The sequence below is a fragment of a genome, unplaced genomic scaffold (assembly GCF_019419815.1).
Source record: "Pyrus x bretschneideri cultivar Hongxiangsu unplaced genomic scaffold, Pyrus_bretschneideri_v1 Contig53, whole genome shotgun sequence".
Lineage (NCBI taxonomy): Eukaryota > Viridiplantae > Streptophyta > Magnoliopsida > Rosales > Rosaceae > Pyrus > Pyrus x bretschneideri.
In genome coordinates, this window is record NW_025999791.1 from 1,788,531 (window position 1) to 1,809,653 (window position 21,123).

The 21,123-nt window shown below is 35.6% G+C and overlaps 1 protein-coding gene across 1 annotated transcript; it reads left to right on the forward strand.

Moving 5' to 3' along the window:
* Window positions 1-1,132: 1,132 nt before the first annotated feature.
* On the forward strand, window positions 1,133-19,802 carry LOC103928552 (rRNA biogenesis protein RRP5-like). The gene is made up of 40 exons (XM_048570474.1): window positions 1,133-1,474; window positions 1,578-1,789; window positions 2,086-2,226; window positions 2,345-2,518; window positions 2,974-3,073; window positions 4,441-4,559; window positions 4,654-4,776; window positions 4,922-4,993; window positions 5,724-5,816; window positions 6,803-6,916; window positions 7,017-7,139; window positions 8,322-8,507; window positions 8,661-8,735; window positions 8,842-8,978; window positions 9,861-9,995; window positions 10,361-10,500; window positions 10,577-10,642; window positions 11,410-11,516; window positions 11,655-11,735; window positions 11,827-11,901; window positions 11,998-12,099; window positions 12,334-12,502; window positions 12,600-12,745; window positions 12,942-13,025; window positions 13,123-13,223; window positions 13,369-13,519; window positions 13,696-13,770; window positions 13,912-14,059; window positions 14,705-15,356; window positions 15,972-16,032; window positions 16,151-16,296; window positions 16,393-16,576; window positions 16,872-16,970; window positions 17,303-17,670; window positions 17,773-17,949; window positions 18,357-18,459; window positions 18,540-18,695; window positions 18,808-19,038; window positions 19,131-19,214; window positions 19,306-19,802. The coding sequence occupies exons 1-40, from the start codon at window positions 1,306-1,308 to the stop codon at window positions 19,411-19,413; spliced, it is 5,787 nt and encodes a 1,928-aa protein (XP_048426431.1). The 5' UTR covers window positions 1,133-1,305; the 3' UTR covers window positions 19,414-19,802.
* The last annotated feature ends 1,321 nt before the right edge of the window (window positions 19,803-21,123 follow it).

A 21,123-nucleotide genomic window follows, 5' to 3' on the forward strand; every position in this document is an offset into this window, starting at 1 on the left:
AGGCCTTGCTCGTTTAAAATTGGTCTAGATAAAGCCTAGCCCTACGACTTGGTTGGGCCATCCCATAAACATAAACTGGTTAGTCGACCTTTTTGTTTATTGAGTGGGTTAGGAAGACAGGCATCAGGGGTACTTACAACTTTTGCTTTTAATTTTCACGTTTGATTTTGATTAAACTTTTAACTATCCGTTGTACCACCTTATCGTGATTCAATTAAACGCCATTCCAATAAAAAAAGAAAAATAAAAGTTTGGGATTGTACTTTATAGTTTTACCCTACTATTTTTTTGTTTTTTATTTGTCATGTAATGTTACTATTCTAAGCTAGATTAATGATAATTTAAACTCAAGACGTAGTTGAAGAAATGCTTTATCAACCAAAATAATTCACCATCTGTACCATTAAACTTTTAATTCTCAACATAGCAAAACTTTAGAATCTTATTATTAGGATGGGCAACTTAGTGTTTCGATGGGTTAATATGAAGGGTAATTTTGAAAATTTGAAAATAAATAAGGGCATAATAGGAAGGAAATGTCTATTCCGATTACCCCTAACAATATGAAATTCAAATACCACCAAATTATAGGAAATTCAAGTCCAATTCCAAAATTTGCATGGGTCCCAACAAATATTTGATTTCTCAATACTTAGTAAACATTTGAGTATCCTGCAATTGGCATTCAATTCCGCCTTTTGATTTCGATTACCTCTAACGTGCCATTAGGTATCGTTTGGTATGCAGACGGGACGGGACGAAACAGAATGGGACGGGATGAGATGGGACAGGACGGAACGGAACGGAGTGGGAGCAAAGATGCCCTCGGATGGAAACAAGGAGGAAGAAGAAGGAGATGGAGAGGTTATAATTTTGTGTTCCACGGATGTGGAACGAGTTGTTCCAGGGGGTGAGGTGGAACGAAAATTCACCCAAAACTCGTCCCGTGAAACAGCTCATTCCACCCGTTTTAGGCACACCAAACGTGGGATAGAACGCCTTGTCCCACTCTGTTCCGTCCCGTCCTACGTACCAAACGGTACCTTAGGGTAAACAAAAAACTCCCAAAACGACAGCGTTCATAACGTAAAGCCCTAACCCCCACGACGCCGTTTGGCTTGATCCCTCTACCCCCACTCGCCCTAAACCCTCGCCGAGTTGCAGTCCCCGCTCTCAGTCCCCTTCTCCTTAAACCTCTAAACCCCAATCCCAGAGAAGAACCCGGACGCATATATACGCACACACGTATATATATATTCACGCTCATCTCTCGTCGCATACGACCACCGCTGTCGTTCTGTGAAAATGGCACCGCCTTTCAAGAAACCTCAGGCCAAGAAGAAGCCCGGAGACGCTCCAAAGTTCAGCAAGTCCTCCAAAAAACCGTTCAAACCAAACAAGGACCAAAACGACGACGTCAGGTCTGAAGCCGTCGCTTTGCAGCTCGAAGACGACGTCCCCGACTTCCCTAGAGGTTTGAACTTCTACAATTTATTTATTTTTATTCAATTTTGTGCTTTGTTATTTTAAATTATATTAGGAATTAAATGGTTTGTAAATTTTGTTTTTAATTGAAGGGGGAGGAAGTGCTTTGAATCGACAAGAGCGGGATGAAATTCGGGCCGAAGTCGATGCTGAATTTGAGGCTGAGGAGCGGGAGCTGAAGAAGAGGAAGAAGAAGGGGATGCAGAAGAATAGTGTCGCAACGAAGGAGGACGATTTGGGGTCGCTTTTCGGTGACGGTATTTCTGGAAAGCTACCTAAATATGCAAACAAGATCACTATGAAGGTATCCTGAAAACATAAAGCATTGTAATTTTTGGAAGAATGAAGAATCTACCTTAATTTTTGTTAAATTTTCAAATGTGTGTATATGTATGTGTTAGATACCTCGGGTAAGATAAATGATGTTATTAGGCTCTGTGAAGTGAAGCTTTTTGTTATCCCCAAAGAATACTTAAGAGCCCTCCAAAAAGATTATATAGAGTACATTGTATATTTTTTCGAGTCAATGCATCATATGGTATTCTCAGTATTATTTTTGGTCAAAAGTTGTTGATGTACTATTCCTTTACGTCTGTCCAGAATATTTCTGCTGGAATGAAGGTCTGGGGAGTTGTCTCTGAAGTAAATGAAAAGGACCTCGTAATTAGTCTTCCAGGGGGATTGCGTGGATTAGTTCGAGCTTCTGAAGCTTTTGATCCTATTTTGGATGATGAAAATAAGGTAATAATAAGTATTTTTTTCCTGTAATCTCATCGTTGTTATCATATTATATCCCATTTTTTATTTGAAAATATTTTAATTTTTTTCTGAGCAATCTTTGTATTGTAATATTTACCAGGCTGTAGCAGATAGTCTCCTTCCTAGCGTATTCCATACTGGGCAGCTGGTATCTTGCATTGTATTGAAGTTAGATGAGGATAAGAAAGAGAAAGGGAAAAGGAAGATCTGGCTTTCTTTGCGCCTATCTTCGTTGCACAAGGGCTTCACTTTGGAGTCTGTTCAGGAAGGCATGGTAAGATAATCTGATCACATAGTTTTTCATTTTCATTTCTTCTTATATCTAGCTTTTGCTTTTGATAAATAGTTTGAAGGCTTCTGAATCATAATATGAATTTCATAGTTTGATACAAGGTAATAAGATAACGAAGATAGCTGATACATCTCTAGTAGAAAAAAAGACATTATTGGTTATATTAGATATCAGTTTTCAACATGAAGCATTCTAGAAACATGCAGCAAGGGCAACCACATGAACGCAGACTAGCAATCTATTGTGGTGACTGTTCCATTTGTTTATTTGAAATGAGGCCAGTTCGGCTGTGCCTTTGGAAGGCATCACTGCTTTTAAAGTTGAATGCTGCTAATCTCTCTGTTTGGCTGATAAAGCAGACCTGATCTTTTCTAATTATTTATTTATTTTTTTCTCTACCATGTTAATTTTTTTTCTTTGTTATTTTTTAATTTCAGGTCCTTACTGCATATGTTAAAAGCATTGAAGACCATGGTTATATTCTCCATTTTGGTTTATCTTCATTTACGGGTTTTTTGCCAAAAAAGAATGAATCTGGTAAGTCCACATGTATAGGTTTATCCATTTATGTGTACCAATTACTTTTAGTACCTTCTTCTTTACTCTTTCTAGCCCTATATAAATTTAAACCTACTCATTATTCTCTCAGAAGGTCCTTAAATAAGATCCTGAAGTGAGATATTATTTCCTGCTATTAGATCTGTTACATGGTGCGCCTAAGCTGTCCATATTTGATCTAAAGGTTGAGAAACATGACTATGTGAGGACCTGTATTTGTAGAAATATAATATTTACGTTTATGTTGTATGATTATTGACATTTTGCAAATGCCATGTAATTGATTAGAACTTTAGAAGTTAAGAACACCGCTGTGGTAAGAGTAAAAATAAGCAAGTCTAGGCTGCTTATGGGTGCTGATTAAGTACATGACAGTTCATAACTATCGAAGTAGTTGTAGAAATAATGAAATATAAATATTTACATTTATGTTGTATGATTATTTACTTTTTGAAATGTCATGTAATTGATTAGAAGTTAAGAGCACTTTTGTAGCAAGAGTAAACCTAAACAAGTATAGGCTGCTTGTGGGTGCTGATTAAGTGCATAACAGTTCATAACTACCGAAAGGAGTTTCAGCCCAAAATCAATTGGTAATGGGTGGAGAAGCTCAAAATCTTTTTATCATTAGTATAATGCTTTCATTATTCTGTGTGGGATTCTACTCTAATCAATAAAAATATTTTTCTTCTTGTTGAAAAAGAAAAAGAAGTGAAGATGAATAGAATAGTTAGGGTGATTATATAAACAAGAAAACAAAAATAAGATGGATAGAGGTCATTAGGAAAAACATGCATGTAAGTTAAATGTAATATTTCCGAGGATTAGGTGGGTGGGACACGGCTCTTCTGTTATTGCTGTAGTATACCATATTCTGATGTTTGTAAAATGTTATGTCATAACTCTCGGTCTTCTGTACCAATAAAGAGTAAACGGAGTGAACTTTCACATGCAACATCCAAAACTTTAGTATAAGATTCTGAAGTATTTTTTGAGGGTCACATGATGGCTAATTGAATTTACAATACATGAGGTTACATTTGCTTGTTTCTGTGTTCCTAATTTTTTGGTTTCTTAGAGGATCTTGGATAAATAATTAAATAGTTATCTTGTAATACTCCACACAGAGTATAATTGCAAGAATCTGTATTTGTTTAATGTCTGAAATTCACAGTTGTGGTTTTTATGTGTTTTGTTCTATTTACCTATTATTATTCTAAATTTCATTTCTTTGTTCTCACTTGTTTTGGGATAAATTCTGACTAGCCATATGCTGCAGGTGTAATTTCTGATTTTGCTATTTAATATAAGAAATTTATTAGCTTTTCATTATGTTGTCTTTTCAGACACCAAGGAGATTCAACTGAAAGCTGGGCAACTACTTCAAGGTGCTGTTAAAAGTGTTGATAAAATCCGCAAGGTTGTGTATTTGAATTCTGACCCAGAAACCGTGTCAAAATGTGTGGTATGCCCCCCCGTGCTCTCGTATGTTTTATGTTTCATTTTCACATTTTCCCTTCTTATTTATTATTATTTTTCCTTTCTGAAATCATATACAGACCAAGGATCTCAAGGGAATTTCAATTGATCTACTCGTTCCAGGCATGATGGTTAATGCTCGTGTGCTATCGACCCTTGAAAATGGGGTTATGTTATCATTTCTAACTTACTTTACTGGAACTGTAAGTTCTTATCTATGTATTCCTTTTATACGAGTTGCTTACACGAATCATATGAGCAAAAGATGACAGCAGGCTATGTCACTATGTGAATAAATTTTAAGTTTTTTTCATGTTTTATGTACATTTCTTCATTTCAAATTTGCAGGTTGATTTATTCCATCTGCAAAATAGTTGCCCTACCATAAACTGGAAGGAGGAGTACAATCAACACAAGAAGGCAAGTGTTAAAATGCACGGTCAATTCATCTGAATAATTCTTACTTAGTGCCGCTAATGGTGTAATGGCAAATGGAAACATGGATATAATATGTATGTGCATTAACAGTGGACAGCATATACATGCATTTATATATATTTATTTACATTTGATGCATGGTCTGTGACAACTCCTTAGCGTGGTGGCTTGATTTTGGTTCGCCCAAAAAATGAAGCTGCCTTCTGTTTTTCATTGGTCTTATCTGGTTTGGCTATAGTACAACATTAAAACTGCAAAAAGGAAATATCACAATGTTCATGTCTGTTGCAAGTTCTAGATCATGATCTTGTGGGACTAGATCATGTTCATGTTTGGCTATAGTACTCTTTGGTCTTATCTGGTTTGCCCTCTAGTCAACCGTCTGTCCTCTCCTTGTATTATTTCTTTCATCTCTATGTTACAATATTTCTGTAAGTCATCCGTCTAATTTTTTCCTTGATTAAGTTTTATAAAAAAGGATGTAGATCTGAATACTATGCGATGATTTTACATCTTATGGTTATTTTTTTTTTGCACGCATAATCTTCCAAGTACTGTTGATCTTGTGGTTTTTAGTAAGTTATTTAACGACTCCTCTTATCCAATTAATTTTGGTTTGATTGAGTACTCTGGGGTCTCGTTTGTTACTTCATTTCCTTTGAGTTGCGTGTTTCTAATTATTTGTAAATGCGTTTATACTATTTTGTTTTAGGTTAATGCTCGAATATTGTTTATTGATCCTTCAACTAGAGCTGTTGGTTTGACGCTGAATCCACATCTTGTCCATAACAAGGCTCCTCCTTCAGTAAGTTATTTTGCATTCATAAATCTCTAATGTCTTGCACTTTATGCTCTGAGATAAAATTTTGGACTCAGAAGTTTATCTTTCCTTTTTAATTTTTTTTATTGTGTGTTGTGCAACTGTAGTCTGTAGTCCTATAACCTATCTGTGAACAAGATTTGACTTTGTATACTTAAATTTAGGATTGATGAGTCATTCCTGGTCCATATTACCATATGTGGGCACATGTTTTGGGTTTCACTTGTCTTGTTGGAAGCAGATGCTCAGCTGGGGTCCCTTTTAGTCTGTTTGTAGAATGATTTGTTTCTTCCATAAATTGATGCTCCAGTCGTTCATTATCAAAATTAGGATTGTTATACAACAACTGTTATTATGCTTTGTTTTTCGTGTAAAAATAGGCTAGCCATGGAGATATCTTTGGTCATCCCATATGAATTTAAAATTTGGGCTTTTCACATTTAAGTCCTTGATGAAATTAGGTCTAGAGAAAAATACTTCAAACTCAAATACTTTAGGAAAACACCCTTCTTACTTTGCAGTGCAATGGGAGGACACCAAGGCAATTTCTCAACTAAGAATCAATTGGATTATGTTCTTCTAATTTACTATTAATTTTTTTTTCCTTCAATCTATAGAGCTTCTGTTGAGTAACTAACTATCAACATTGTGGACTGCTATCAAAACAGAGAAGTATCACCACTGCATGGAATTTTTTCCTGGAAAACATTTGTAGTTTTTTTTTTCTTTGGTACACACGGGGTTGAGAGAATAAGAAGATTAAATTTACCAAGTGTTTAGAATATTCGGACATTCTCCTTTTATTCTCTTCACCTCCTCTCCCACGCTCTCTCTTGTTCTCTGCCGCTATTGTGCCCATCTTATAACTGCTTGTGGAGGCTTTTTTTTTCAAAAACTAGTCCAGAAGGTCACTGGGAAAGAGAAGAACAACCACCCTTCTTGAGACTAACATCATTTGCTTTAATGTGTAGCTTGTTAAAATTGGAGACATATGTGATGACTCAAAAGTGGTGAGGGTCGACAAAGGATTGGGCCTTCTGCTTGAATTACCATCTACCCCGGTTTCAACTCCGGCATACGTTAGTGTACGTTCATTCTGTAGCTTTAATTGTGAGGCTACTTTTGCTTACATATTTGTTATCATATAGATGATGAATCTTTTTTTATTAATTGTCTTAATTATAGATATCTGATGTGGCTGAAGAGGATGCTCGAAAGCTTGAAAAAAAGTTCAAGCTAGGTAGTCGTGTTCGTGTCAGAATTCTTGGTTTTAGACACCTGGAAGGGCTTGCGACAGGGACTTTGAAGGTGATGTTTATATGTTGAACCTTGCTTCTGGTGACATATACTTGTTTGATTTTACACCTTGTGGGGTAGTGTATTGTAGAAAGGGAGCTGCAGAGCTTTTGCCTAAATGCCCATATTACCCTCGCTTGGAATGATCATTTACTAAATGACTTTGACATGAACTTTGAAGTTTAGGCTATTGTGCTGAAGAAGCCTGAGCCTAAGTGGCATCTAACATGTATCAAAAACATGTTTTGCAAACTTTGGTATACTTTTCCCTAAAATGTTGACTCTAAAACTCATTTAGCCATATGATCATATTAGCCAATCTGAAGATTGATCTCAAGTTGTATGGGCAACTAAAGATGGATCTGCATCAGAGGACGGTCTCATCTCACTTTCAAATAAACTTATCTTGACGTACATATTTGAGTTGTCCACCATCGATCTAAGGAGGACTTTTTGGATTGACAGACCAAATAGGAACAATCTCTACAGTCTTATGCAATGCTTAGGATCCCAGGGACAACTGGTTGATATAATTGTCAGCTAGTTTCTTATGTGCCAACTTCTCTTCAAGTTTAACATATGAAAGTGGATTATTCAGGAAAGAACAACTGAACTGAGTAATTTCTTATTTTCAGTATCTTGTATTTACCAAGTAGTGTTGCAATTAGAATATTTCTGATTTGGTTGGAATATTAGGTTGAGTTAGAGCCTCATCTTGTTTGTTTGAGTCAGATTTGATGAACCAGTTATCTAGTTTACCTCATTTTGTTTGCAGCTCCACAAAACTAGAAATTGTATTCTTCCATTTCCACAATAAATATTTTCTATATGTTAGTTGTAAATGCCACTGGTGGTGGTAACCCTCTTCCTGTTTTTGTTCACTGAAGGAGCCTTTTATTGTTAAGGTTCTTTGTGTTCTGTGTCATGCAAATTTTTTTGAGCTATATGTTGTGGATATCCTTGTGTCGTCTGAAGCAACCAAATTGCGCCTGTTTCTAACTGAACATAAGCAGATAGCTCTCTTTCTGTATCATTTCATACCCTAGCTTGATTTATACTTCCTTGGAAATTATGTTTCACCGTCTAGAAAAATTCAGGATTTACTCTCTGCCATTAAGACGATGCTGGTTATTCCATGTTTAGGTGTTGCCCTTACTGATTTACAAGTATGTCTATTGGATTTCTGTGAAGCAGGCCAGCGCCATGGAAGGGACAGTCTTTACTCATTCTGATGTCAAGCCTGGGATGGTGGTGAGAGGTAAAATCATAGCTGTGGACAGCTTTGGTGCTATTGTGCAATTTCCTGGTGGTGTGAAGGCACTTTGCCCTCTTACTCATATGTCTGAATTTGAAATTGCAAAGCCTGGAAAAAAATTTAAGGTATCTTATACGTGTACTCTTTTCGGCCATGATATATGTTCACTGGACTCTCCTATGGATTTTATTTTTACAGGTCAATGATATTATAGTGATAATCGTTATTTGGAATTTAATTTTGAATCTTTTCATTCCATTTCCCATGTCACTCTGCAGATTGGAGCTGAACTTCTGTTCCGTGTGCTTGGTTGCAAGTCCAAGAGAATAACTGTTACACACAAGAAAACACTTGTATGTAATATTTTTGTTTTAAGTTTTGATTGTTCTATATTTTTTCTTTGGTTGGCATAGTATCTTTCAATCTTCTACAAATAGTATTCATCTGGTTGATTTACAGGTGAAATCGAAACATGGGATTGTTAGTTCATATGCTGAGGCTGCTGACGGATTAATCACCCATGGGTGGATAAGAAAGATTGAAGAACATGGATGCTTTGTTCATTTTTACAATGGAGTCCAAGGATTTGCTCCAAGGTAAGGCCCTGACCACTTAGCTTGCGACTTGAATGATGATCATAATAAATGTTAGTCTATACTCTATATTTTGGTATATGGAATACATCTTCTTATTTTGCAGTGTTAATCTTACTTGCATGTGTTGTTTTCCTGTCTTGTTGGTGGATTTCTTACTATAGATGATTCATTTCCTTAGCATAGATGTTTCTTTATATACATTTGTTGGCAATGTACTCGTTGCTATGACCAGCTTAAATCTAAGGCTCAACCAATGGAAGGCTAGTACTTTTCTTTGGTGTTGAAGTTCAGGCACTTGCTCGACATGATTTAATTGAGCATTTAAACTGTACCTGAAGGCATGTGCATGTTAATACAGGGAAAGGCTAAGTAAAAGAAAGTTGTATTTCTTGTATCTTTAGTCTACAGAAGACTGTATGATCAGTGATCGGAATTACTCATATTTGTTTGACAAGGGAGATGAATGTATTGCATATATACAATCTATGGAAAGGTTTCTAGTTCATATATGAACATTCTAAATGAATGTCTTCCAATTGTTGTAAGTTTTTCCTTCAGTTCAAATATGGACATAGCCAAATTAAGGGGATTTTCCTCTTGGCTATTGATTGGAAGTAAGTATCATTTATTTGACACGAAGATGTCAAAGGAAGGTGTAGCATGCATATCTTTGTTCTCCGTTTCTATTTATTCAATTAATGTTCTTAGAAGTCTTGGAAGTGACGCATTGTTAAATACACCAAATCATTAAAATTGTCGGTTTATTTATGCAGAACATTAACTATTTGGTTTTTGTTTGTGTGGTATGTTTTGTTTTTATTTTTATTTTTAATTGTACTCACATTTGTTTGTTATTGATTAATTGTTCTGATCTGAAACCAGATCTGAACTCGGATTGGAAACAGGATCTGACCCAAGTTCAATGTATCATGTTGGGCAAGTTGTCAAATGTAGAGTTATCAATTCCAATCCTACATCAAGGCGGATCAAACTTAGCTTCGTAATAAGGCCTCCAAGGTTTGTTTCCTTATGCTATGACTTATTTATTTATTTATTTTATCAACTTCTATGCACTTATTTGTGAGTTTTGCTTGGTTTTACTTTTGGGAGTGAATTCAAATGCCCTAATGTATTGTCTATTTTCAGAAAAATGTAAAAAACTCAAATGCTTTAATGTATCTATGCCTCTGAAATGTTAAAAGTATTTCCAGTTAGCTGTATGCTGTAGTTAGATCCTTGATGGCTTTAATGATTTAGATTTATATAGTGGGTTATGTTTTCAAATTTTTAAGACCAGAGCATTAAGTTTGAGTTTCAATTACCAAAGAAGAAGACAAGCCTGAATATTTGTTCTGCTGATATGATTGGATTTGAATTGACAGGGTTTCTGAGGATGATGTAGCCAAGTTGGGTTGCCTTGTTTCTGGAGTTGTTGATCGAGTAACCCCCAGTGCTATTTACGTTAATGGAAAAGGTTACTCGATGGGAACAATTTTTACCGATCACTTGTCAGATCACCACGGTATATATTTATTTGCATTGATATTGATTATTTTGGTCTCTTGTTTGGTGCTCTCATTCTCTCTCTTGCTATGCAGGGCTTGCTGCTTTGATGAGGTCAGTTTTGAAGCCTGGATATGAATTTGATCAATTGTTAGTGCTAGGTATGAGAACTTCATCACCCTTATTGACTATTGATCTTTCTCTCTCTCTCTCTCTCTCTCTCTCTCTCTCTCTCTCTTTCATCATTTTTGTTTTTATTTTTATACTTATTAAACCGACAATTAGAGAAAGTATTTTGAAATTTATTCTTGTACCTTTCCCTAAAATATTTCATGGACAAACAAAACAATAGTAAGAGAACAGTGACAAGGGTGGATCCATGTGGGCTTAAAAAGGACACATTGGATTTAATGGAAGAATGTATGGGAAATGTTAAATAGAGGTGGAATTTTCTTCTAAAAGCTTTTATATTTGACGCATTTGTTCCCTGTATGAAATCTTTTTTTGTATTATTAATTAGTTCATAACCTTTTTCATGTTCCAATTGATTCGGGATCCTTTATCTCCAGCATCATATCTTTTCCTATAGTTTTTTTCTTTCTTACATATCTGATCTTGGAGTGTCTAATTTAAAATTGTATTCATTTATTATTTCTGCGGTCTCTTATTTGTTGTGACAATTTTCTCTTTGGCTATTTCAATTTGGTATTCTCAATGCAATTTTCAATTTCTTACAGTTGGATGAAATCTGTATCATCTTTGATAACTTTTAATCTTGAAATTTTGTCTTGGATTGATGTAGACATTGAAGGGAACAATTTGATCCTTTCTGAAAAATATTCTCAATGCAATTTTCAATTTCTTACAGTTGGATGAAATCTATATCTTTGATAGCTTCTAATCTTGGAATTGTCTTGGATTGATGTAGACATTGAAGGGAACAATTTGATCCTTTCTGCAAAATATTCTTTGATTAATTCAGTTCAGCAGCTTCCCTCAGAACTCAGTCAAGTTCATCCTAACTCGGTAGTACATGTAAGCACCTGAAGTTTTCGATGTGTATGGAATGTTATTCTTTTGTAGGAACACTTTGTTCAAGTTGTGTATAGTTTATTGGTTGAAATGATTGCTTAGTACTTACAAGTGACAATTTCTGCTGTTTGATCGAACTAGGGCTACATTTGTAACTTAATTGAAACTGGGTGTTTTGTTCGCTTTCTTGGGCGTTTGACTGGTTTCTCCCCCAGGCATAAGGTTAATTTCTTCCCCTTCAAGTTTTCCATATTCTTCCCCTCTACCTCTGTTACATCTGAATCCAATAATTTTTTTCTTCTTCATTTTGTAGGCAATGGATGACCCTAAAGCTGATCTTTCAGAAACCTATTTCATTGGACAATCTGTTCGCAGTAATATACTAAATGTGGGTGAACTGTTTGAGACAAATTTTTTAAATTTATATTTGCTACGAGACTAGGAAGTGGCAATCAGATCCTTTAACTACTTATTTCCTCCCCAGGTCAGTACCGAATCAGGTCGAATAACACTGTCGTTGAAGCAGTCATCTTGCTCTTCAACAGATGTGTCCTTTATTCAGGAGTACTTTATGTTGGAGGAGAAGGTAATGAACATCGGCACCGTTCTAAATTGAGTTGTCTTGAGTTGCTTTAATAGCTGTTTGTTCTCGAGTTATCTTCTTTAATTGATTATATTCCTATGTTAATTTTTATATGTTGTTTCATATGTATTCCATATTACGTAATTGTAAATTACATTGCAGAATGCTTTATTAAGATTTTCTTTCTATATTGTTTTCCTATAGTTCTAACCCTTGAAAGTGCTCCTTTTGGTGCAGATTGCTACGCTGCAACTGTTAGACTCAAAAGAATCCAAGTCAAATTGGTCAGAAGGATTTACAATTGGCAGTGTTGTTGAGGGAAAAGTACAGGAGGTAAAGGATGTTGGAGTTGTTGTCAGCTTTGAGAAATATAATGACGTCTTTGGTTTCATCACACACTACCAATGTAAGTTATTTCACTGATGGTTTGGTCAATTATTTGTTTTCTTAATTTCTTTCAGACAGTAATAAAATTCTATCTTTTTCCATTGTAATCTCTGCAGTAGGTGGGACCGTTGCAGAAACAGGCTCCAGTGTTCATGCAGTTGTACTTGATGTTGCCAAGGTGGAGCACCTTGTTGATTTATCGATGAAACAAGAGTTCACTAATAAATTCAAAGAAAGTTCTGACAAGAAAAGTCATAAGAAGGTTAAATGCTTTCCTTGTATATCTTTGAATTTTCTATTTTGATGTGTAAACTTAGTAATGAATCTGAGAGTAGTCTTTCGTAAAAAACTTATTTCTCACTAGTGAAGATTTTCATCATTCTCTGTTGTAGCGTTTTACGTTGTTGTAACTTCTAGCTTTCTTGTTTTGCTCTACTTTTTTTAAATATTGATTTCAGAAACGAAAAAGTGAAGCATTGGATGACCTGGAGGTACATCAGACAGTAAATGCAATTGTTGAGATTGTGAAGGAGAATTACCTGGTAAGTTTTGTAGTTAATCTAAGTTGTACCTTATATTTTGATTGGCACACATGTTCACAACCTCTTATTTATTTGATTTTTGTATTCTTCATCGCAGGTTCTGTCAATCCCCAAGTATAATTATGCTGTAGGATATGCATCAATCTCTGACTACAATACTCAAAAAGTTCCTCAGAAACAGTTTTTGAATGGACAAAGGTGATCATGGTCTTGATTATCTGACATTTTTTTCTTTGGTTCTATATTCAATGTGTTTGTTGTCGCATATGGCTTTGAAAGATTGTGGTCTTGTTGTCTTAAAGAAATAGGCCAGCAATATGTATAATAGTTTCTCTTAATGCAGTGTTGATGCCACTATTATGGCTCTTCCAAGCCCTACAACAACAGGTAGGTTGCTTTTACTACTTAAATCTATAAGTGAGTCCGAGACATCCAGTTCAAAACGGGCAAAGAAGAAGTCCAGCTATAAAGTGGGATCTATGGTTGAGGCAGAGGTAATATTCGTTTCTGGTGATTTTGTTTACAACTTGCTGCTGTTCTTCAATTGTATTGAGTTATCATGAGCTTTGGTTTTTTGTTGCTGTATTTGTTACATATTTATAAATAAACACAAAATATCTTTTTGACTATTGTGTACTCATTGCTCTCATCACCTGGTGTCACCATCCAGATTACGGAAATAAAGCCTCTTGAACTAAGATTGAAATTTGGAATTGGCTTTCATGGGCGGGTTCACATTACAGAGGTACATCTTATGAATTCTTTGATTTAAGCCTTTTTAATTTTAATTTGTAATTTTGTATGCATTCACCCATCATATGCATGTTATTTCAGTGTACCTAATTGTTGTCTGATACAACTACTTCCCTGATGCCCATTTGTGCAGGTAAATGATGAGTTTCTGGAAGATCCATTTAATAACTTCAGAATTGGGCAAACAGTGGCTGCAAAGATCGTTGCCAAGACCAATTATTCAGATAACAACAAAACAAGCTACCAGTGGGATCTTTCCTTGAAATCTACAATGCTAACAGGTAACTTGCATCTAATACATTTTTATTACACTGGTCTGTTTCTTTAGATTGTGATTTCTTGCACTATCTGATTGTTTGTTAAAATTTACCAATGCTACTCCAAGCATCCTCTTTAACAGAAGTTTATATTCTCTTCTTGCAAACAAGAAATGTGTATCTTAATTGTAGTTATTCTATGGAGTATAAAATCTTGGGTCATAGCCTAAGCAACTCTTGTTCTGAGGAATTTCCTCAGCTTCTATGATACTGTCAATTATATTCAGCTGCTCTAGCTGTACTTATTCCTGGGATACCTTCCTTATGTGATGTTCAGCACCATGAGCATAATTGGCTTTGTTGAAGTTTAGTAGTCATCATCTCATGGATATTACTTGATAGCAAAATGCAACTGTGATGTGAAAACTTGTTAGATTCAATCAATTGAAAAGAAATGGTTAAAATTTTTATATAGGTTTGTTCTTTTTATCTGGTTGAAGCTTCTAGGTCATGACATTTTTCTTCTGGAAATTCTATGTCCATTCAGATTGCTTGACTACTCTTAATTATTTAATTAATGGTGTTCTGGCTAAGTCTTGTTTCATTTATCTTACCTACTTGTTCCTCAATCGTTATTTGTCTTATTTTGAATTTGCAATTTCATTTCAGGTTCCTGTGAAATAGGGGAAAAGATTATAACTGAAGATCTTGATTTCTCAACTGGGCAATGTGTCTCTGGTTATGTTTATAAAGTGGATGGTGAATGGGTCTGGTTGACAATATCTCGAAGTGTTAGGGCTCAGCTTTTTGTTCTCGACAGTGCTTGTGAGCCTAGTGAACTTCAAGACTTTCAGAAACGCTTTCACCTGGGAAATGCTGTATCTGGTTATGTCTTAAGTGTTAACAGGGAGAAAAAGCTATTGCGCCTGGTTCTGCATCCTTTTTCTCCCATCTCTGATAAAACTGTTGATCATGGGGTTCCAAAGATGGATGATCCACACATTAACATTATGAATGAGAATGTAACTGCTCATATTCGCGAGGGACGTGTTGTAGGTGGGAGAATAATTAAAAAACTTCCAGTTGTTAGTGGAATGACTGTGCAAATTGGACCCCATCTTTATGGCAGGGTCCATTATACTGAACTTTATGACTCATGGGAGTCTGACCCATTGTCTGGATATCATGAAGGGCAATTTGTCAAATGCAAGGTCCTTGAACTTGTCCGCTCTGTGAAGGGAACTTTTCACATTGATTTGTCTTTGCGCGCTTCTTTAGTTGGCGGGCTCAGTCCAGATTCTGTGGAACCCCAGGATGACACGTAAGTCATGGCCTTCATCGCCAAAGTAACATAGAAGCAATGGACTTTTATTAAAACCGTTGTTGCTCATCGTGTTAATAAGTTGCATATTTAATTCATCTCTGGAGCATGAATTGTCCAAAAATACTTATTTTTAACCTTATGTTCTCGTATGCTTGCAGTCTAGAATTTTATTGCTGTACGTTCTCTTGATGAAGGATATGCATGTAAACGATGTAATGCACATAATGAATAGGGTAGTGTGAGTTTACATGTGCCACGCTGATGGCGTTCTTTGAAGCATTTTCAGTCATGATGAGTTATCATGTACTACAAAATCACGACATGTTCTATTAGTTTTTGTTTGACAGCTGCTGTTCACACTTCTAGTTTGTCATCATGCACTACAAAATCTATATTTAATTATTTCAACACATACACAGATGTGTGCAGAATGACAAACTGGGAATGTGAATAACATTTTATTTTGATATGCTTAACAAACTTTTACTTTTGCATTGTCACGTAAAAATTTTGCAATTAAGATTGGCTTTCTTCGGTTTTCACTGTTTGTTGCTTGCTTTGGCTCTTGCTTTCTCTGTTTTGCTACTAAACAGTAATATTTTTTCTGTTCAGACATTCTCAATCCAAACATGTGGAAACGATCGAAGATCTTAATCCTAACATGATGGTTCAGGTGTTCAAGATTTTCTCTCTGTCAATGCTTTACTTGCAAGTTTTTTATTTTTATGTACTCTGATTTAATTAGGATATCGTAGTGTCATATTTGGCTCATGATTATTCTTGAATGATAGGGTTATGTGAAAAATATAACACCAAAAGGATGTTTTATTTTGCTTTCGCGGAAGCTTGATGCGAAAATTCTCATCTCCAATTTATCCGATGGATATGTTCAAGATCTCGAAAAGGAATTCCCTGTTGGAAAGCTTGTAACTGGCAGGCAAGTAATTTTTTTTTTCCCATGTTGAAAAAAAAGTTCCATTTATTAATAGAATTCAATTCAGCGATGCACTGTTACTAAGACGCTATGGTGCAGGGTTTCATCTGTGGAGCCATTATCGAAGCGAGTTGAAGTCACCTTGAAGTCATTGAACGCAAGCAGTGTGCCAAAGTTTGGAAGTGATAATTTGGATAGCTTGCATGTTGGAGATATTATCTCTGGCAGGGTAAAAAGGATGGAGTCATATGGTTTATTCATCACGATTGACAACACAAATGTGGTAATGGATGAGTCACATCAAGCAAAGTTCACTTTTTATATCTATTTATATGTCTCTGTGTGTCATTTGCCCAATGTTTTTCCTCAATGACTACATATATGGATTTTGATATCATTCCATTTTCTGTTTAAGCATCCTTTGATGAGCAATGTATGCTTGCAAATTTAAAAATAGAAAGCAAAGTTCTTTGTAATAAATTTCTCTCTTTTGTTATACATGTGGGAATGCATTTATAATTCGTGTACCTCTTTTCATTGAAAGGATTTCATGTTTTTTTTTTTTTTTTTGTGCTTAGGTTGGACTATGCCATGTGTCGGAGCTTTCAGAAGATAAACTTGACAATATTGAAACTAAATACAAAACAGGAGAGAGGGTGACAGCAAAAGTATTGAAGGTATTGTTTATCTATTATGGTTGTGAAAATTCCTACTCTTGGACAGTTGTTTTTTTATCTTTTTATAATTTATGCGATCTTTTTAACTACATAACACTGAGCTTATGAGAACATTTATATGAAAATACTTTTACCTCTATCTGAGGTAATTTCACATTGTGTTTTTGGTTCACTCTGTTTCTGTTTACACATTACCTTAAATAAAAAATTGTTTTGCTCCCCAGAAGAAAAGTGTGTTGTCATAAATAATTGTTCTGTTTACACATTTCATTAACTATAACGTTATGCATTCATGACAACTGTAGAGTTAATTATTCAACTTCTTTTATCAGGTGGACAAAGAGAGGCACCGAGTTTCTCTTGGGATGAAGGATGTTTATATTATGGACAATGATGACCTTGAGATGCCCTCAGAACAAGATCCTGATGAAACCATTGTGGAGAATGTTCTTACGGATGTTACTATGTCAGAAGTATGTCCTGAAAGCATTTCATTTTTTACCCAGGACATGGATGTCAATAGTAAAAATGCAGAATCCCAAATTCTTGCACAAGTAGAATCTAGAGCTTTTGTTCCTCCGCTTGAAGTCACTCTTGATGACATAGACCAATTCGACGGTGAAGATAAAGAGCATCTTGATGTAGGCACTGTCAATGAAAAGAAAATGCAGCCGACAAAGAAAAAAGCTAAGGAAGAGAGGTTGGGTTTTTATTTGTGTGTTTCCCTTTTCCTTATTTTCTAAGGCTGTCAACACACTCCTCACTTACCCTTCTGGTTCTAATTGGAAACAATTTTTTTCAGGGAGCGCGAGATAAGGTCTGCCGAGGAAAGACTATTGGCAAATGATATACCCAGAACTGATGAGGAATATGAGAAACTAGTTAGAACTTCTCCAAATAGCAGTTTTGTCTGGATAAAATATATGGAATTTGTGCTCTCTACATCTAATGTTGAGAAGGCACGCTCAATTGCTGAAAGGTACTCTTTGCAAAAAACACGCATTGCTTATATGCTAATGGGACAGTCATGTTTCTGGAATAATCATAAAAATATTGCATGCTACTTGACCTGATATTTGGATAATTAATCTAGTTATGTAGTTTGCTATAGGGTTTGAAAACCTGTGTTTCGGGTACGGAACAAGAGGTTTCTGGTATGCTTAAAAGAAGTTTTGTAAAATAAGATTGTCATAGATGCTAAACTTGTTTGAACGAACTATTGTAGGCACTTATAACTGAACCAAAAGTTCCTGGTATATTTGGTGCTTATAACATTTGCTCTTAGTTCTTTAATGTGTGTCTGAGACACTGCGTGTAGATATGTGCTGCTTATAATAATCCATGTTTACATAATTAAGCTTGAAGGATTCTCTTTTCTCTCTGAAGGGCTCTGGCAACAATAAAGTTGGACAAAGAGACTGAGAAGGAGAAACTCAATGTTTGGGTGGCTTATTTCAATTTGGAAAACAAATACGGAAGTCCTCCAGAGGTAATAAAGTAGTAAAAGCAATCCTCGTCTTTCTTATGTGGATATGAAGCCCTTTAACCTGCTTTTTTTTTTTCCTTCAGGAAGCTGTAAAGAAAGTCTTTCAAAGAGCAGTACAGTGTAATGATTCCAAAACAGTTCATTTAGCACTTTTAGGACTGTATGAAAGGACTGAGCAACACAGGTTGGCTGATGAGCTACTTGACAAAATGACAAAGAAGTTCAAGACTTCCTGCAAGGTAGTGATTTCCTACATTTTTGTTCTCCTATATGGGTATATGCGTGTGTGTGTAAAGGTTCAAAGGCTCTTTTGATGTATAAACAGTATATTGATACTGAATGGACTTGTAGGTTTGGCTAAGGCGGGTAAAGCTGCTCTTAATGCGACAGCAGGATGGGATTCAGGATGTTCTCAGTCGTGCTGAGAAAGTCCTTCCTAAGCATAAGCTTATCAAATTCAATTCCCAGACAGCTATCCTTGAGTTTAAATGTGGAGAACCCGAGAGAGGACGATCCATGTTTGAGAATATTTTGCGGAATTACCCTAAGAGAACAGACTTGTGGAGCGTCTACCTTGATCAAGTAAATGCCCGTTTTCTAGCACTTAAGTATTATTTCATTTGTTGTGTCAAATTCAAGGCGGTAATTTACACTCTTTTGTACCACCGTGGCAGGAAATTCGACTTGGAAATAGCGATCTGATTCATGCACTATTTGAGAGGGCAACTAGTTTGAGCCTCCCGGCAAAAAAGATGAAGGTGTGTACAATTATATTCCCCTTTAACTGAGAATGTTTTGACTTTGTCTCCTGTTAGAGTTTATATGGGTGCTTCATTTCTGGATTTGCAGTTCTTATTTAAAAAGTATCTGGCGTATGAGAAGTCGCAAGGCGATGAAGAAAAGATCGAGTATGTGAAACGGAAGGCAATGGAGTATGTGGAGAATACAGTAGCTTGATATCAATTGTTCCTCTTACTCAGAATGCTAACCAAATTTTCTGTTGGCCGTGTACACGAGAGATGGGGGATGGCCGATTTATTGTCATCGTGACGATCATAGTTCGCCCAACTTGCAATGTCGTTTCAGCTCAATGCGGAGGCTACATGGCAGGATGTAGAAGGGTACCATGGATGAAGCATTGAGAGATTTGAAGACTTATTGTCCCAACGTTGTAAGAAATAACTGACAACTATGTAAGATTTACGTTGGAAAGATTTTGGCGCTCTTGTTTTTTGTTGAAACTGAAACTTATCATTTTTGTTACCGGTGGCGGAGTTTTGATCTCAATTGTAACCCTTGGGAATTGTAAGTTAATAGAATTCTTCGGTTGAGAGTTTTCTAGTGAATCTGTCTGTGTTTTTGTTTTCACCCCTTTGTTTTTGGTAAGAAGATTCAATATCCGACAATTATACTAACATAATTCTTCAATTGAGTAGTTTTTTAGATTTCATACAACCGACTCATTTAGTGAGAGAAGACTTTGCTGTTGTTGTATTGATAATTGCTAAGTTGGCGATGTAACTCTAATAACAAAATGCATATCTTTTTGAAAACCTTAGTTTAATGAGAAGACTTAGTAGGCAATAAATTTCCCATGCCGAATCTTCTTCACAAAACTGATGAGGTTTTCGAAAGTTCACAGTATCAAGAAGTAGCATTTGTAAGAACTGTTTCTCACAAATGCTTATAAGTAGAAGAGCTATTTGATAATAATGGAGAGGATTTTTTCTAAAATAATGGATAATAGAGAGTTTTAGGATTCGTTTGAAAGTTGTCTTTAAAATTGCTGAAGGTGGTTTTAGTGAAAATGTTTTAGGGATCAATCTATAGTAAAAATGCAAGTGAATCACTTGAGTGCTTCTTACAAGAAACACATAATTGATGTTGCTTGCAAGAAGCACTTCTGATGCTTTTGGAACTTAAAAAACAATTTATGAAAAAGTGCTTCAATCATTTAAAAGTGGTTCTAAGCGAGCTCTTAGTCCTTGAGAGAATAAGGTGGAAGTGGTTTTGTGAATCTTCACTCATCAAAAGTAGGTTTGGCAGATGCATGTTGGGCTAGCTGGTTAGGGCAGTATACTTCTACTCTCTTGCACTAGAGTTTGAATTCCTCCTCGTTACATGTTAGGGAAATAATTAATAGGAATTATTTGGTAGCAGTGATGATATGTAGACACACATGGGACCACAAACTTCTCCTATTTTAGCTAATATCAGATGATCACACGTGTTCTACTGAGGCAAATCCGTTATTTTGATGTGCGAGCTGAAAAAAAAGAAAAGAAAAGAGAAACAGTAAATTGGGGGCAAAATCATCAATCCACTGCATGAACAGTGTTTTTAGCACTAGGTTTTAGGAATAGAATAATTTATGAGCTATTTACAACTTGGGTAGTGCTAATAACACATTCATTTTTACTTCTCACACACTCTTTTCAATTTACGGTCATCGGATCAAATGAATTAAAGAAGATCAATGACTAAAAATTAACAAATGTGTGTTGGAGGTAAAAATAGATGTGTGAATAATACTATCCTACAACTTCTGAAGTAAAAGAGAAAAACAATATGGTATATTTCTAGTGAAGCAACAAATTACAATAAAAATGGTACTCCCACATAAAACCAAAAAATAAGTTGCTTTAAAGCAGTGCCAAAGCTTTAACC

What these genes read in the sequence shown, in the direction of transcription:
- LOC103928552 (XM_048570474.1), top strand. Translation starts at nt 1,306, where the DNA reads ATGGCACCGCCTTTCAAGAAACCTCAGGCCAAGAAGAAGCCCGGAGAC. An exon ending in TTCGTAATAAGGCCTCCAAG is followed by an intron (nt 9,996 to 10,360) that starts GTTTGTTTCCTT and finishes TTGAATTGACAG; the next exon opens with GGTTTCTGAGGATGATGTAG. An exon ending in ATCCTAACATGATGGTTCAG is followed by an intron (nt 16,033 to 16,150) that starts GTGTTCAAGATT and finishes CTTGAATGATAG; the next exon opens with GGTTATGTGAAAAATATAAC.